General features: G+C 46.2%; 2 protein-coding genes across 2 annotated transcripts in view; one reads left to right on the top strand and one right to left on the bottom strand.

Annotated features, from left to right (window-relative positions):
* Positions 1-3623, bottom strand: part of LOC129845668 (eukaryotic translation initiation factor 3 subunit B-like) — a 35635-nt gene extending 32012 nt beyond the window's left edge. Inside the window, exons 1-2 of the mRNA XM_055913539.1 lie at positions 3419-3623; positions 21-222 (exon numbers count right to left, since the gene is read on the bottom strand). Of these exons, the coding sequence (XP_055769514.1) occupies positions 21-222; positions 3419-3518 (302 nt within the window). The 5' untranslated portion in view covers positions 3519-3623. The remainder of the gene's footprint in view (positions 1-20; positions 223-3418) is intronic.
* A 158-nt stretch (positions 3624-3781) lies between these two features.
* LOC129845667 (BRCA1-associated ATM activator 1-like) overlaps positions 3782-18905 on the top strand; it is a 28482-nt gene continuing 13358 nt past the window's right edge. Inside the window, exons 1-7 of the mRNA XM_055913538.1 lie at positions 3782-3979; positions 4228-4369; positions 4880-5034; positions 7951-8098; positions 11826-12094; positions 14472-14635; positions 14914-15027. Of these exons, the coding sequence (XP_055769513.1) occupies positions 4243-4369; positions 4880-5034; positions 7951-8098; positions 11826-12094; positions 14472-14635; positions 14914-15027 (977 nt within the window). The 5' untranslated portion in view covers positions 3782-3979; positions 4228-4242. The remainder of the gene's footprint in view (positions 3980-4227; positions 4370-4879; positions 5035-7950; positions 8099-11825; positions 12095-14471; positions 14636-14913; positions 15028-18905) is intronic.

Raw genomic sequence — 18905 nt, 5'->3', positions numbered from 1 at the left:
CCCTGCAACCTCCTTCTCACCCCTTAGTGAGTCCTTCAGGTCCGTCTACCGTCGGGTAGAACTCGTTGGTGATCTTGCCGAACTTGGAGAATATCTTGTGAATGACGTTCTTCAGCTTCTCCAGGCGCTCGGGGCCGACCTGGGGCACGTTGTCCACGACAACCACAGAGTCTATCCCGTCTGCCTCCTGGGGCTTCTCCCGCAGCAGGTCACCCAGCAACTCTACAGGGGAGGAGGGATGGATGAGGGAGGGATGGATGAGGGAGGGATGGATGAGGGATGGGGGAGGGATGGATGAGGGATGGATGAGGGATGGATGAGGGATGGATGAGGGATGGATGAGGGATGGATGAGGGATGGGGGAGGGATGGGGGAGGGATGGATGAGGGAGGGATGGATGAGGGAGGGATGGATGAGGGAGGGATGGATGAGGGAGGGATGGATGAGGGAGGGATGGATGAGGGAGGGATGAATGAGGGAGGGATGAATGAGGGAGGGATGAATGAGGGAGGGATGAATGAGGGAGGGATGGATGAGGGAGGGATGGATGAGGGATGGATGAGGGAGGGATGGATGAGGGATGGATGAGGGATGGATGAGGGATGGATGAGGGATGGATGGATGAGGGATGGATGGATGAGGGATGGATGGATGAGGGAGGGATGGATGAGGGATGGATGGATGAGGGATGGATGGATGAGGGATGGATGGATGAGGGATGGATGGATGAGGGAGGGATGGATGAGGGATGGGGGAGGGATGGATGAGGGAGGGAGGGATGGATGAGGGATGGATGAGGGAGCAGGTCAAGAGAATGTTATATGGTGAGGTAGTTTATCAAACCAGGGTTTTCCATACCATTGATTGTGTCTAGACAAAGACATGGAATAATAATGCCATTTAGCATACACTTTTTATCTAAAAGCGACTCATGTGTGCATACATTTTTTTTAACATGTTTTACCAATTAACTGGAGACAATGCTGCCAACTTTACTTTACTTTGCTAGCTGACAACTTTACGTTTTTTGTTTTGTTTCTGTTTTTAATTACCGTTTATATTTTTAGTTTTTCCATCGGACATGGTTCGTCAACACCTTCAACAGCCGAAGCTAAGTAGTAACATTAACATGATGTCTTCTAATTGCAGTCGCTGTACTCATAATATACAGGAGAACGATCGCCTTACGGCGAAAATAGCTGTGCTGCAAGCCCAGCTTCAGACGCAATCGTTAGGCAAGGGTAATTTCAGTGTAGGAAAGGAAGAAACAGCGTCTGTGCCACCAGTAAGTACAGATAGTAACGTTAGTATAAATCCCCCCGCACAGTCCCCGCAGCCGGACAACTTTCTCATGGCTTCTGGAGGGAAATGCTGTTGGAATGCTCAACCGGTGTCGCTCATTCAGCCGACAGAAACTTTCAACCGGTTTTCCCCATTATGTAGCGAGTCGGAGTCTGAGTCTTCTCTTGTCTCTACTCCTCCCGTTACGGGGTCTGAGACGCCGAAGGCTCCCACCGTTAGCTCTGACAAATTGAAAACCCTAGTCATTGGCGACTCCATTACCCGCAGTATTAGACTTAAAACGAATCACCCAGCGATCATACACTGTTTACCAGGGGGCAGGGCTACCGACGTTAAGGCTAATCTTAAGATGGTGCTGGCTAAAGCTAAATCTGGCGAGTGTAGAGAGTATAGAGATATTGTTATCCACGTCGGCACCAACGATGTTAGGATGAAACAGTCAGAGGTCACCAAGCGCAACAGAGCTTCAGCGTGTAAATCAGCTAGAAAGATGTGTCGGCATCGAGTAATTGTCTCTGGCCCCCTCCCAGTTAGGGGGAGTGACGAGCTCTACAGCAGAGTCTCAGCACTCAATCGCTGGTTGAAAACTGTTTTCTGCCCCTCCCAAAAGATAGAATTTGTAGATAATTGGCCCTCTTTCTGGGACTCACCCACAAACAGGACCAAGCCTGACCTGCTAAGGAGTGACGGACTCCATCCTACCTGGAGGGGTGCTCTCATCTTATCTACCAACATAGATAGGGCTCTAACTCCTTTAGCCCCACAATGAAATAGGGTGCAGGCCAGGCAGCAGGCTGTTAGCCAACCTGCCAGCTTAGTGGAGTCTGCCAATAGCACAGTCAGTGTAGTCAGCTCAGCCATACCCATTGAGACTGTGTCTGTGCCTCGACCTAGGTTGGGCAAAACTAAACATGGCGGTGTTCGCCTTAGCAATCTTATTAGGATAAAGACCTCCTCCATTCCTGCCATTATTGAAAGAGATCGTGATACCTCACATCTCAAAATAGGGTTACTTAATGTTAGATCCCTCACTTCAAAGGCAGTCATAGTCAATGAACTAATCACTGATCATAATCTTGATGTGATTGGCCTGACTGAAACATGGCTTAAGCCTGATGAATTTACTGTGTTAAATGAGGCCTCACCTCCTGGTTAGTGGCAGTGATTGGGGACACTGTCCTGTATAGGGTGCCGTCTTTCGGATGGGACGTTAAACGGGTGTCCTGACTCTCTGAGGTCATTAAAAGATCCCATGGCACTTATCGTAAGAGTAGGGGTGTTAACCCCGGTGTCCTGGCTAAATTACCAATCTGGCCCTCAAACCATCATGGTCACCTAATAATCCCCAGTTTACAATTGGCTCATTCACCCCCCTCCTCTCCCCTGTAACTATTCCCCAGGTCGTTGCTGCAAATGAGAACGTGTTCTCAGTCAACTTACCTGGTAAAATAACGGTAAAAATAAATAAAAAAGTTAGCTCTGTTGTCCCCCAAAAAGTGAATTTACCATTTTTGCCACACCTGCTGAAAATTAAACTTGTGTAAAGGCTGTGAGGATGTAGTTTGGCCTATACTATAGTTTATAAAACACACACATCTGCATTCACAATTATCTGACAGCTGGTAACGTTAGTTAGCTAGTAATGCACTGACGGCGGGGAGTCAGAATGTCCCGCTTCAGCAAACGACTGGAAACAAAACAGTTATGCTATAACGTTACAGATTGTTTACCGTAAGAACATAGCTAACAAACAAATGTGTAAAATGTCACAGGCGTAAATGGTTCTTCTTTGGTAACGCCATTTGTATGGACAACTTTGCGTGGATGGGCGAGGCATGAATGAACCCACTGTTAGCTTTAGCAGCTACTGTAGCTAGCTAACATTATCACTTTACGAACGTTGTCAAAAGTGATCACTAGCTGATCTTTACGTTGACCCTTCAAAAAAATATGAAATATTTTAACAATTATTTATATACATTTGGTTTACATGACGTCTATTGCAATGATAGCCTTGTAGCTAACTACATACGCTAAAACAGCTAGCTAAGCGAACCCAACTAACGGTAGCTCTCCAGGCCGCAAAAAAGCCGGCTTTTTTCCTGCATTTTCTCACCCTCATCGTCGACATCATCTTCGAAGTCTTCTGGGTCACTGAACGACGGTTCGTCCTCGTCGAAATCGACATCAGCCGGCATATCCTCCGTGTCATGCATTTAACAGGCTTGGAAGTGAGTCGGTCTACGCTAAATCGGTGTAAATCTAGATTTCTAGAAGGCTATCGGTTACCCGCTGGTGTAACACCATGTGCGATTACGTGAAAATGGACGAATTGCGGGAAACGTCGAGGAGGAGTTTAACTCCAGGTTTCGACTCGCGACAGCACAAGACACGTAGTGTGTAGATAGGCTGCAGTGCGATGCAATACCTTTTCGATTCAGTTTACCAGATCGTATGAGATCGGAGAAAATGCGCAGTTGCTGTTCATTTTATCGATTTTATGCACATCTTGAAAGGTCCTTCTTAGTTTCCGTAGTGAGGGAATCCATGAACGCACGCTCCGGTAAAGAGAAACACGGTTTCAGTCCCGCGACACACTTTGCAGGCGATTGCTAGCTATCAAGCTCCATGAATTTGTCCCTTAATTGCTTCTCAGTTAACTTCAACATATACCTAGGTACTGTGGTTCGCAGGCATTTGTCATTCAACTTAGTTGTTTGTGTAGCTGACTTGGTTAGCTTGCTAACAAACGTGTTGCTATAAAGCTTCGTACTTTACTTAGCTAGCAAGCTAGCTCTGGTCCAGGGCGGCAGTGTGTTTTACTATTAGACTCGATGAACGCTTACTAAACGCCCTGGACCAGAGCTAGTAAACTACTATCTGTCTAACTAAAGTAATATCCCCCCCCTTGACTTTTCCCCATAGACATATATAAGCAGCATGGACAGTGAGTGCCTGGTGTTGTTGCCTCGGGTGTGTGCTGTACTAGCGGACCCCAGACAGTCCCTACCAGATGACACCAGCTTCGAGAAACTGCTGGACTGGTTCACGGGTCTCACCAAGGAGGGTGAGGAGACACACACACACACAGAGAAAAGTCTCACCAGCAAGTATAAGGAGAGACTTCGTATAATCTCTCTCACACAGTGAGAATAAGAATGAGAGACTACCTAATATAATCTCTCACACAGCGAGGATAAGAATGAGAGACTACCTATATAATCTCTCACACGCAGCGAGGATGAGAGACTACTGGTACTTTACTGAATCCTGGGCTTGTGATTATAAGGTTATATTATTTATAAGGTTATATTGATAGGTTTATACACTTTGTTTATTTGACGATGTGTTACAGTACTGTTGGGCAGGAATAAAAGTTTGAGCCAAGCAGGCCACCCCAGCTCTTTATGGATATTGGCCATAGCAGCTCTAAGCGATCATGACCGACACAAATGACACCCTGCTATTCCCTACATAGGGAACTTTTGACCAGGCATTATGGCACTGCAGTGCACTGTGGGAATAGGTTGCCATTTGGGACACAGACAATAATAACACCTGTGGTGATGTTTTCCAGACCATGGCCTGGCCCTGTTGGAGTCCTGCCCCTGTCTGGTGGACTACATATCCACCGTGTGTCTGGATAAAACTACAGATCCCAGCATGCTTTCCTTCAGCCTCAAGCTTTCCGGCCTGCTGGCGGCCAGTCAACATGGCTTCAACCTGCTGCAGGTGATAGGATAGAGTCAGGTGTAGTCAATATGGTAATAGGATAGAGTCAGGTCAATATGGTAATAGGATAGAGTCAGGTGTAGTCAATATGGTAATAGGATAGAGTCAGGTGTAGTCAATATGGTAATAGGATAGAGTCAGGTTAATATGGTAATAGGATAGAGTCAGGTGTAGTCAATATGGTAATAGGATAGAGTCAGGTCAATATGGTAATAGGATAGAGTCAGGTGTAGTCTATATGATAATAGGATAGAGTCAGGTGTAGTCAATATGGTAATAGGATAGAGTCAGGTCAATATGGTAATAGGATAGAGTCAGGTGTAGTCAATATGGTAATAGGATAGAGTCAGGTCAATATGGTAATAGGATAGAGTCAGGTGTAGTCAATATGGTAATAGGATAGAGTCAGGTCAATATGGTAATAGGATAGAGTCAGGTGTAGTCAATATGGTAATAGGATAGAGTCAGGTCAATATGGTAATAGGATAGAGTCAGGTGTAGTCAATATGGTAATAGGATAGAGTCAGGTCAATATGGTAATAGGATAGAGTCAGGTGTAGTCTATATGGTAATAGGATAGAGTCAGGTCAATATGGTAATAGGATAGAGTCAGGTGTAGTCAATATGGTAATAGGATAGAGTCAGGTCAATATGGTAATAGGATAGAGTCAGGTGTAGTCTATATGGTAATAGGATAGAGTCAGGTGTAGTCAATAGTCAATATGGTAATAGGATAGAGTCAGGTGTAGTCTATATGGTAATAGGATAGAGTCAGGTGTAGTCAATAGTCAATATGGTAATAGGATAGAGTCAGGTGTAGTCAATAGTCAATATGGTAATATGATAGAGTCAGGTCTAGTCTATATGGTAATAGGATAGAGTCAGGTGTAGTCTATATGGTAATAGGATAGAGTCAGGTGTAGTCAATATGGTAATAGGATAGAGTCAGGTGTAGTCAATATGGTAATAGGATAGAGTCAGGTGTAGTCAATATGGTAATAGGATAGAGTCAGGTGTAGTCTATATGGTAATAGGATAGAGTCAGGTGTAGTCAATATGGTAATAGGATAGAGTCAGGTGTAGTCTATATGGTAATAGGATAGAGTCAGGTGTAGTCTATATGGTAATAGGATAGAGTCAGGTGTAGTCTATATGGTAATAGGATAGAGTCAGGTGTAGTCTATATGGTAATAGGATAGAGTCAGGTGTAGTCAATATGGTAATAGGATAGAGTCAGGTGTAGTCTATATGGTAATAGGATAGAGTCAGGTCAATATGGTAATAGGATAGAGTCAGGTGTAGTCTATATGGTAATAGGATAGAGTCAGGTGTAGTCTATATGGTAATAGGATAGAGTCAGGTGTAGTCTATATGGTAATAGGATAGAGTCAGGTCAATATGGTAATAGGATAGAGTCAGGTGTAGTCTAAATGGTAATAGGATAGAGTCAGGTGTAGTCAATATGGTAATAGGATAGAGTCAGGTGTAGTCTATATGGTAATAGGATAGAGTCAGGTGTAGTCTATATGGTAATAGGATAGAGTCAGGTGTAGTCAATATGGTAATAGGATAGAGTCAGGTGTAGTCTATATGGTAATAGGATAGAGTCAGGTCAATATGGTAATAGGATAGAGTCAGGTGTAGTCAATATGGTAATAGGATAGAGTCAGGTGTAGTCTATATGGTAATAGGATAGAGTCAGGTGTAGTCTATATGGTAATAGGATAGAGTCAGGTCAATATGGTAATAGGATAGAGTCAGGTGTAGTCAATATGGTAATAGGATAGAGTCAGGTCAATATGGTAATAGGATAGAGTCAGGTGTAGTCTATATGGTAATAGGATAGAGTCAGGTCAATATGGTAATAGGATAGAGTCAGGTGTAGTCTATATGGTAATAGGATAGAGTCAGGTGTATATGGTAATAGGATAGAGTCAGGTGTAGTCAATATGGTAATAGGATAGAGTCAGGTGTATATGGTAATAGGATAGAGTCAGGTGTATATGGTAATAGGATAGAGTCAGGTGTAGTCAATATGGTAATAGGATAGAGTCAGGTGTAGTCTATATGGTAATAGGATAGAGTCAGGTGTATATGGTAATAGGATAGAGTCAGGTGTAGTCTATATGGTAATAGGATAGAGTCAGGTGTAGTCTATATGGTAATAGGATAGAGTCAGGTCAATATGGTAATAGGATAGAGTCAGGTGTAGTCTATATGGTAATAGGATAGAGTCAGGTGTAGTCAATATGGTAATAGGATAGAGTCAGGTGTAGTCTATATGGTAATAGGATAGAGTCAGGTGTAGTCAATATGGTAATAGGATAGAGTCAGGTGTAGTCTATATGGTAATAGGATAGAGTCAGGTGTAGTCAATATGGTAATAGGATAGAGTCAGGTTAATATGGTAATAGGATAGAGTCAGGTGTAGTCAATATGGTAATAGGATAGAGTCAGGTGTATATGGTAATAGGATAGAGTCAGGTGTAGTCTATATGGTAATATGATAGAGTCAGGTGTAGTCAATATGGTAATAGGATAGAGTCAGGTGTAGTCTATATGGTAATAGGATAGAGTCAGGTGTAGTCAATATGGTAATAGGATAGAGTCAGGTGTAGTCTATATGGTAATAGGATAGAGTCAGGTGTAGTCTATATGGTAATAGGATAGAGTCAGGTCTAGTCTATATGGTAATAGGATAGAGTCAGGTCTAGTCTATATGGTAATAGGATAGAGTCAGGTCTAGTCTATATGGTAATAGCTCTATCTCTACAGGTGGGAGTTTCACCATATTGCTTACACCAATCAAATCCTCTCTGCTCTCCACAAGTGCATAGGGTTTAGGGGTCTGTTTGTGATTGGGCGTTGGACTATCTTCACCTCCTAGACATTCATTATCTCTTCATCCCATCTCAGGATCGATCCATCCTGGGCGTGGCCTACGACAGCGAGCGCTGGCAGGTGGCTGGCCTATGGGAGGATCCGAGCGTGCGGATTGGCTGGATCCATGGCCTGAGCAGCATGATGCGCCACACACAGGCCTTCCACTTCCTGGATCGGGCTGGTAGGTATGCTGCAACTGGCCACTCAGAAATCTCAAGACTTCCCGACTTCAGTACATTTAAAGACCACTGGGAACTGGTCATCCAACTCGAAATTCGAATGTCGGTAACTCGGGGCATCTTTCTAGAGCTCCGACTTTCCAACCTGGAGATCACTGACATCATGATTTGAATGCGTTTTGTTCCCGAGATCCCAGCTGTCATGAAAGCAACAGCAGTAGTATACTATCTAGGGCAGCCTTTCTATGTGTTTCTATCAACAGTAGTACTATAGTAGTATACTATCTAGGGCAGCCTTTCTATGGGTTTCTATCAACAGTAGTACTATAGTAGTATACTATCTAGGGCAGCCTTTCTATGTGTTTCTATCAACAGTAGTACTATAGTAGTATACTATCTAGGGCAGCCTTTCTATGGGTTTCTATCAACAGTAGTACTATAGTAGTATACTATCTAGGGCAGCCTTTCTATGGGTTTCTATCAACAGTAGTACTACAGTAGTATACTATCTAGGGCAGCCTTTCTATGGGTTTCTATCAACAGTAGTACTATAGTAGTATACTATCTAGGGCAGCCTTTCTATGGGTTTCTATCAACAGTAGTACTACAGTAGTATACTATCTAGAGCAGCCTTTCTATGGGTTTCTATCAACAGTAGTACTATAGTAGTATACTATCTAGTGCAGCCTTTCTATGGGTTTCTATCAACAGTAGAACTATAGTAGTATACTATCTAGGGCAGCCTTTCTATGGGTTTCTATCAACAGTAGTACTATAGTAGTATACTATCTAGGGCAGCCTTTCTATGGGTTTCTATCAACAGGTTACTACAGTAGTATACGATCTAGGGAAGCCTTTCTATGGGTTTCTATCAACAGGTTACTACAGTAGTATACTATCTAGAGCAGCCTTTCTATGGGTTTCTATCAACAGTAGTACTATAGTAGTATACTATCTAGGGCAGCCTTTCTATGGGTTTCTATCAACAGTAGTACTATAGTAGTATACTATCTAGGGCAGCCTTTCTATAGGTTTCTATCAACGGGTTACTACAGTAGTATACTATCTAGGGCAGCTGACAACGTCACGAAAAACGAAGCGCTCTTCAAAGGGTCAGAAGGTCGTGTGTTGTTTTTGGTTCAACCCATCCAACCTGAGAGAGCTTGAGAGGATCTACAGGGAAGAATGGGAGAAACTCCCAAAATACAGGTGTGCCAAGCTTGTCGCGACATACCCAAGAAGACGCGAGGCTGTAATTGCTGCCAAAGGTGCTTCAACATAGTAAAGTGTCTGAAAACTTATGTAAATATCATATTTTTTAAACATTTTTGTATACATTTGCTAAAGTAATCTGACAAACACCTAACTGTTCAATGAGGTCTGAGGCGTTTGGATTACTGGCTTTGTCAAGTGCAACGTTAATAACGATGGTTTTGGGAAACCGCTCAGAGATGTTGCTCCTACGAAGGAATCTAAAGATGACATTCGCCTTAAGATGCTTTTGGGTAACCGGGCCTTAACGCAATGACACTCCACAACCGCCCTTTCCCGCCTGTACAAGAGGAACACCTATGTGAGAATGCTATTCATTGACTACAGCTCAGTGTTCAATACCATAGTGGCCTCCAAGCTCATCACTAAGCTAAGGACTCTGGGACAGAACACCTCCCTCTGCAACTGGATCCTGGACTTCCTGATGGGCCGCCCCCAGGTGGTAAGGGTAGGTAACAAAACATCCGCCACGCTGACCCTGAGCACGGGGGCCCCTCGGGGGTGCATGCTTAGTCCCCGCCTGTACTCCCCGTTCACCCATGACTCCCAACACCATCATTAAGTTTGCAGACGACACGACAGTGCTAGGCCTGATCACTGATGACGATGAGCCCGCCTATAGGGAGGAGGTCAGAGACCTGGCGGTGTGGTGCCAGGACAATAACCTCTCTCTCAACATCAGCAAGACGAAGGAGCTGATCGTGGACTACAGGGAACTGAGACCCGAGCACGTCCCCTATTCACATCGATGGGTCTGTAGTGGAGCAGGTCGAGAGCTTCAAGTTCCTCGGTGTCCACATCACTAAGGATCTATCATGGTCCACACACACCAACACAGTCGTGACGAGGGCACGACAACGCTTCTCCTCAAGAGACTGAAAAGATTTGGCCTCAGATCCTCAAAGTTCTACAGCTGCACCATTGAGAGCATCGTGACTGGCTGCATCACCGCCTGGTATGGCAACTGCTTGGCATCCGACCGCAAGGCGCTACAGAGGGTAGTGCGTACGGCCCAGTACATCACTGGGGCAGAACTCCCTACCATCCAGGACCTCTATACCAGGCGGTGTCAGAGGAAGGCCCTAAAAATGGTCAAAGACTCCAGCCACCCAAGTCATAGACTGTTCTCTCTGCTACCGCACGGAAAGCGGTACCGATGCACCAAGTCTGGAACTAACAGGACCCTGAACAGCTTCTACCCCCCAAACCGTAAGACTGCTACATAGTTAGTCTGGGTAGCTATTTGGTTAACTATTTAACTGTCTGCATTGACCCTTTTGCACTATCTTTTTGACTCAGTAAACAGTAGCTGCAGCGTATGTTGATATCTGTCACTTGATTCCTAGTTATATGTATATATCTACCTCAGTTACCTAGTACCCCTACACATCAACTCAGTACTGGTACTCTGTGTGTATACAGCCATGTTATTACCTAGTACCCCTACACATCAACTCAGTACTGTTACCCCTGTGTATACAGCCATGTTATTACCTAGTACCCCTACACATCAACTCAGTACTGTTACCCCTGTGTATACAGCCATGTTATTACCTAGTACCCCTACACATCAACTCAGTACTGGTACTCTGTGTATACAGCCATGTTATTACCTAGTAGCCCTACACATCAACTCAGTACTGGTACTCTGTGTATACAGCCATGTTATTACCTAGTACCCCTACACATCAACTCAGTACTGGTACTCTGTGTATACAGCCATGTTATTACCTAGTACCCCTACACATCAACTCAGTACTGGTACTCTGTGTGTATACAGCCATGTTATCGTTGTGTATTTATTATTACATATTTTTGTTTTTCTATTATTTCTCTATTGTCTTTTTCTCCTCATTGTTTTGAAGGGCCCGTAAAGTAAGCATTTCACTGTTAGTCTACACCTGTTGTTATCGAAGCGTGTGACAAATGAAATGTGTTTGATTGTATGTCCTCAGGCCTGACCAAACCCCTCCTCCAGCTACAGACTGACCCCAGCCTATTGGTTGTATCTCCTCAGGCCTGACCAAACCCCTCCTCCAGCTACAGACTGACCCCAGCCTATTCGGTTGTATCTCCTCAGGCCTGACCAAACCCCTCCTCCAGCTACAGACTGACCCCAGCCTATTGGTTGTATCTCCTCAGGCCTGACCAAACCCCTCCTCCAGCTACAGACTGACCCCAGCCTATTCGGTTGTATCTCCTCAGGCCTGACCAAACCCCTCCTCCAGCTACAGACTGACCCCAGCCTATTCGGTTGTATCTCCTCAGGCCTGACCAATCCCCTCCTCCAGCTACAGACTGACCCCAGCCTATTCGGTTGTATCTCCTCAGGCCTGACCAAACCCCTCCTCCAGCTACAGACTGACCCCAGCCTATTCGGTTGTATCTCCTCAGGCCTGACCAAACCCCTCCTCCAGCTGCAGACTGACCCCAGCCTATTCGGTTGTATCTCCTCAGGCCTGACCAAACCCCTCCTCCAGCTACAGACTGACCCCAGCCTATTCGTCGCCTCGGCCGCTAATCACCTGCTGGCCCGCCTCCTGACCTTCCACCAGCCGGCTACAACCTCACACACAACCCAGGGGAATGGCCTCACTGCTCCACCCAGTAAGGAAGAGGTAGATTTGGACGTAACCATGGAGACAAGTCCAGGAAGCGGGTGTTCCGTCACCATGGAGATCTTTAAGCACCTGGAGAGCTCTCTGGAGTCAGACAGCCACACCCAGGTACGATTGGTTGATAGAGAATATATACTGTATATATATATTACAGCAGTGCCCCTAGAGGAGATGGGAGGAAAGGAAAGGAGATGGGAGGAAAGGAAAGGAGATGAGATGGGAGGGAAGGGGAAGAGAAGGAGATGGGAGGGAAGGGGAAGGAGTGGTTGAAGACAGATAAATATCCACGTTTCACTATGTTCAGACCACATAAGAGGGAAACAATATGTTATTTTCTATTTCTAGTATATGTGATAACGATAATGTACAGTGCGGTCATATTTGAATGCAGCAAATATTTTCTCTCAACCGTTAAAGATGTAATGAGTCTAAATATGAAGCCTGGAGTGAATCTGACCTTCATGAGGAGAAGATGATTGGGAGCATAATTAGCGTGAGATACAGTATGCAAAAAATATATATATATTAGTAGTTTCCTTGTTTTTAGAGATATCAATACCACATAATGAGTTGTATAGTTTCGTTGTTTTTAGAGATATCAATACCACATCATGAGGTGATAGTTTCCTTGTTTTAGAGATATCAATACCACATCATGAGGTGATAGTTTCCTTGTTTTAGAGATATCAATACCACATCATGAGGTGATAGTTTCCTTGTTTTAGAGATATCAATACCACATAATGAGTTGTATAGTTTCGTTGTTTTTAGAGATATCAATACCACATCATGAGGTGATAGTTTCCTTGTTTTAGAGATATCAATACCACATCATGAGGTGATAGTTTCCTTGTTTTAGAGATATCAATACCACATCATGAGGTGATAGTTTCCTTGTTTTAGAGATATCAATACCACATCATGAGGTGATAGTTTCCTTGTTTTAGAGATATCAATACCACATCATGAGGTGATAGTTTCCTTGTTTTTAGAGATATCAATACCACATCATGAGGTGATAGTTTCCTTGTTTTTAGAGATATCAATACCACATAATGAGGTGATAGTTTCCTTGTTTTAGAGATATCAATACCACATCATGAGGTGATAGTTTCCTTGTTTTAGAGATATCAATACCACATCATGAGGTGATAGTTTCCTTGTTTTTAGAGATATCAATACCACATCATGAGGTGATAGTTTCCTTGTTTTTAGAGATATCAATACCACATAATGAGTTAACAGTTTCCTTGTTTTACATTTTTACATTTTACATTTTAGTCATTTATCAGACGCCCTTATCCAGAGCGACTTACAGTAGAGTGCATACATTTTATTACATTTTTACATACTGAGACAAGGATATCCCTACCGGCCAAACCCTCCCTTACCCGGACGACGCTATGCCAATTGTGCGTCGCCCCACGGACCTCCCGGTTGCGGCCGGCTGCGACAGAGCCTGGGCGCGAACCCAGAGACTCTGGTGGCGCAGCTAGCACTGCGATGCAGTGCCCTTGACCACTGCGCCACCCGGAGGCCGGGTTTTAGAGATATCAATACCACATCATGAGGTGATAGTTTCTGTAACGTTCGTTCTCCTCCTCGTCTGAGGAGGAGCAAGGATCGGACCAATATGCAGCGAGGTATGAAGACATAATGATTTATTTAAATAATAATAACGAAGACGAAAAACACTTAATAAACTACAAAACAATAAACGACGTTACAAGACCTGAACATGTGAACTTACAGACAACGAAGAACGCAATGAACAGGAACAGGAACAGACTAACAAACGAAACGAAACAGCCCCGTGTGGCACAAACACTGACACAGGAACAATCACCCACAAACAAACAGTGTGAACAGCCTACCTTAATATGGTTCTCAATCAGAGAAAACGCAAAACACCTGCCCCTGATTGAGAACCATATCAGGCTAATTAACAATGAACCTCAACATAGAAACACATAACATAGAATGCCCACCCCAACTCACGCCCTGACCATACTAAACAAATACAAAAACAAGGGAAAACAGGTCAGGAACGTGACAGTTTCCTTGTTTTTAGAGATATCAATACCACATAATGAGGAAACACCGTACAGCTGGCTCGCGGCCGGCACAAGGAGTCGCTAGAGCGCGATGGGACAAGGACATCCTGGCCGGCCAAACACAGTTGTGCGCCGTCTCATGGGGCTCCCGGTCGCGGCCGGCTGCGACACAGCCCGGGATCGAATCCGGATCTGTAGTGACGCCTCTAGCACTGCGGATGCAGTACCTTAGACCTTTGTACCGCTCGCAAGGACCTAAGGCCTCTAGTTTCTGTGTGCCAAATTAGAAAATAGTTACCAATCTATGCTTGAGTTATTTGACCATATATATAGATTTATGAGAATAACAACAGGTTTCACGTTGCGAACCCTTTAATAATGATATTTTATAAAGGTGTTTATAATGGTCTTCTATTGTGATGTGTCACCAGGTGCTCCAGGGGCTGAGGCTGCTGGCCCTGACTCTCCCCAAGCTGGAGGCTCCTCTCCGGGGCTTGGTGATCAGGCGAGTCCTGAGGCCTCTGGAGGGGTTGGTCCTAGAAGGCCGCAGAGCAGTCACACAGCCTCTAATGGACGTCCTACTGGCTACGTACAGGTGTGTTTGGTGATCTGACGGAATTATGGGATGTTTGATTGTGAACATCGCTTATGTTTCCAAGGTAACCAGGTTGTTACGTCAACGTGCTGTTTATTTAGTACTAAAAAGGAGGGGGGGAAATCACTGAAACAGGGAGGGACTACATGGACTTGTCCAATAAGATTAGTCTCCTTAGTCTCTCTGTCCTCACTCAGTCATACACACACACACACACCTTGTAATATGAACATTTAACGTAAGATTGTTCAATAAGATTGTCAAGTTTTGTTTTGCAGGTCCGGTCCGTGTGACTCCAGACTCGTCTCTCTGATGGCGTCCATGTTGAACTCCCAGAATCCCTCTGACGCTGCGCTGTGTGCCGCCGCCACCCTCCATCCGGAGGAGACCTGGTAACAGACACACTGAACATATTTATTCTATTCCGTGGCGTAGCTGACTGACTAACTGGGTATCGTTTCAGTCCTCCAGGCCTCAGACAGAAGGGCGTAGCTGACTGACTAACTGGGTATCGTTTCAGTCCTCCAGGCCTCAGACAGAAGGTCGTAGCTGACTGACTAACGGGGTATCGTTTCAGTCCTCCAGGCCTCAGACAGAAGGTCGTAGCTGACTGACTAACTGGGTATCGTTTCAGTCCTCCAGGCCTCAGACAGAAGGTCGTAGCTGACTGACTAACTGGGTATCGTTTCAGTCCTCCAGGCCTCAGACAGAAGGTCGTAGCTGACTGACTAACTGGGTATCGTTTCAGTCCTCCAGGCCTCAGACAGAAGGTCGTAGCTGACTGACTAACGGGGTATTGTTTCAGTCCTCCAGGCCTCAGACAGAAGGTCGTAGCTGACTGACTAACGGGGTATCAGTCCTCCAGGTCTCAGACAGAAGGTCGTAGCTGTTCTACTGACTAACGGGGTATCGTTTCAGTCCTCCAGGCCTCAGACAGAAGGTCGTAGCTGTTCTACTGACTAACGGGGTATCGTTTCAGTCCTCCAGGCCTCAGACAGAAGGTCGTAGCTGACTGACTAACTGGGTATCGTTTCAGTCCTCCAGGCCTCAGACAGAAGGTCGTAGCTGACTGACTAACAGGGTATCGTTTCAGTCCTCCAGGCCTCAGACAGAAGGTCGTAGCTGACTGACTAACTGGGTATCGTTTCAGTCCTCCAGGCCTCAGACAGAAGGTCGTAGCTGACTGACTAACAGGGTATCGTTTCAGTCCTCCAGGCCTCAGACAGAAGGTCGTAGCTGACTGACTAACTGGGTATCGTTTCAGTCCTCCAGGCCTCAGACAGAAGGTCGTAGCTGACTGACTAACTGGGTATCGTTTCAGTCCTCCAGGTCTCAGACAGAAGGTCGTAGCTGACTGACTAACTGGGTATCGTTTCAGTCCTCCAGGTCTCAGACAGAAGGTCGTAGCTGACTGACTAACTGGGTATCGTTTCAGTCCTCCAGGTCTCAGACAGAAGGTCGTAGCTGACTGACTAACTGGGTATCGTTTCAGTCCTCCAGGCCTCAGACAGAAGGTCGTAGCTGACTGACTAACGGGGTATCGTTTCAGTCCTCCAGGCCTCAGACAGAAGGTCGTAGCTGACTGACTAACGGGGTATCGTTTCAGTCCTCCAGGCCTCAGACAGAAGGTCGTAGCTGACTGACTAACGGGGTATCGTTTCAGTCCTCCAGGCCTCAGACAGAAGGTCGTAGCTGACTGACTAACGGGGTCTCGTTTCAGTCCTCCAGGTCTCAGACAGAAGGTCGTAGCTGACTGACTAACTGGGTATCGTTTCAGTCCTCCAGGCCTCAGACAGAAGGTCGTAGCTGACTGACTAACGGGGCATCGTTTCAGTCCTCCAGGCCTCAGACAGAAGGTCGTAGCTGACTGACTAACTGGGTATCGTTTCAGTCCTCCAGGCCTCAGACAGAAGGTCGTAGCTGACTGACTAACTGGGTATCGTTTCAGTCCTCCAGGCCTCAGACAGAAGGTCGTAGCTGACTGGCTAACGGGGTATCGTTTCAGTCCTCCAGGCCTCAGGCAGAAGGTCGTAGCTGACTGACTAACTGGGTATCGTTTCAGTCCTCCAGGCCTCAGACAGAAGGTCGTAGCTGACTGACTAACTGGGTATCGTTTCAGTCCTCCAGGCCTCAGGCAGAAGGTCGTAGCTGACTGACTAACTGGATATCATTTCAGTCCTCCAGGCCTCAGACAGAAGGTCGTAGCTGACTGACTAACGGGGTATCGTTTCAGTCCTCCAGGCCTCAGGCAGAAGGTCGTAGCTGACTGACTAACTGGGTATCGTTTCAGTCCTCCAGGTCTCAGACAGAAGGTCGTAGCTGACTGACTAACGGGGTCTCGTTTCAGGCCTCAGACAGAAGGTCGTAGCTGACTGACTAACTGGGTATCGTTTCAGTCCTCCAGGCCTCAGGCAGAAGGTCGTAGCTGACTGACTAACTGGATATCATTTCAGTCCTCCAGGCCTCAGACAGAAGGTCGTAGCTGACTGACTAACGGGGTATCGTTTCAGTCCTCCAGGCCTCAGACAGAAGGTCGTAGCTGACTGACTAACTGGGTATCGTTTCAGTCCTCCAGGTCTCAGACAGAAGGTCGTAGCTGACTGACTAACGGGGTCTCGTTTCAGGCCTCAGACAGAAGGTCGTAGCTGACTGACTAACTGGGTATCGTTTCAGTCCTCCAGGCCTCAGGCAGAAGGTCGTAGCTGACTGACTAACGGGGTATCGTTTCAGTCCTCCAGGCCTCAGACAGAAGGTCGTAGCTGACTGACTAACGGGGTATCGTTTCAGTCCTCCAGGCCTCAGACAGAAGGTCGTAGCTGACTGACTAACTGGGTATCGTTTCAGTCCTCCAGGCCTCAGACAGAAGGTCGTAGCTGACTGACTAACTGGGTATCGTTTCAGTCCTCCAGGCCTCAGACAGAAGGTCGTAGCTGACTGACTAACGGGGTATCGTTTCAGTCCTCCAGGCCTCAGACAGAAGGTCGTAGCTGACTGACTAACTGGGTCTCGTTTCAGTCCTCCAGGTCTCAGACAGAAGGTCGTAGCTGACTGACTAACTGGGTATCGTTTCAGTCCTCCAGGCCTCAGACAGAAGGTCGTAGCTGACTGACTAACTGGGTATCGTTTCAGTCCTCCAGGCCTCAGACAGAAGGTCGTAGCTGACTGACTAACTGGGTATCGTTTCAGTCCTCCAGGCCTCAGACAGAAGGTCGTAGCTGACTGACTAACGGGGTATCGTTTCAGTCCTCCAGGCCTCAGACAGAAGGTCGTAGCTGACTGACTAACTGGGTATCGTTTCAGTCCTCCAGGTCTCAGACAGAAGGTCGTAGCTGACTGATTAACGGGGTATCGTTTCAGTCCTCCAGGTCTCAGACAGAAGGTCGTAGCTGACTGACTAACTGGGTATCGTTTCAGTCCTCCAGGCCTCAGACAGAAGGTCGTAGCTGACTGACTAACGGGGTATCGTTTCAGTCCTCCAGGTCTCAGACAGAAGGTCGTAGCTGACTGACTAACGGGGTATCGTTTCAGTCCTCCAGGTCTCAGACAGAAGGTCGTAGCTGACTGACTAACTGGGTATCGTTTCAGTCCTCCAGGTCTCAGACAGAAGGTCGTAGCTGACTGACTAACGGGGTATCGTTTCAGTCCTCCAGGTCTCAGACAGAAGGTCGTAGCTGACTGACTAACTGGGTATCGTTTCAGTCCTCCAGGCCTCAGACAGAAGGTCGTAGCTGACTGACTAACTGGGTATCGTTTCAGTCCTCCAGGCCTCAGACAGAAGGTCGTAGCTGACTGACTAACTGGGTATCGTTTCAGTCCTCCAGGTCTCAGACAGAAGGTCGTAGCTGACTGACTAACTGGGTATCGTTTCAGTCCTCCAGGTCTCAGACAGAAGGTCGTAGCTGACTGACTAACTGGGTATCGTTTCAGTCCTCCAGGCCTCAGGCAGAAGGTCGTAGCTGACTGACTAACTGGGTATCGTTTCAGTCCTCCAGGCCTCAGACAGAAGGTCGTAGCTGACTGACTAACGGGGTATCGTTTCAGTCCTCCAGGCCTCAGGCAGAAGGTCGTAGCTGACTGACTAACGGGGTATCGTTTCAGTCCTCCAGGTCTCAGACAGAAGGTCGTAGCTGACTGACTAACTGGGTATCGTTTCAGTCCTCCAGGTCTCAGACAGAAGGTCGTAGCTGACTGACTAACTGGGTATCGTTTCAGTCCTCCAGCTCTCAGACAGAAGGTCGTAGCTGACTGACTAACTGGGTATCGTTTCAGT

Source organism: Salvelinus fontinalis, unplaced genomic scaffold (assembly GCF_029448725.1).
Source record: "Salvelinus fontinalis isolate EN_2023a unplaced genomic scaffold, ASM2944872v1 scaffold_0334, whole genome shotgun sequence".
Lineage (NCBI taxonomy): Eukaryota > Metazoa > Chordata > Actinopteri > Salmoniformes > Salmonidae > Salvelinus > Salvelinus fontinalis.
The sequence above is the reverse complement of the archived record's forward strand: the minus strand, read 5'-3'. Positions and strand labels throughout refer to the sequence as shown.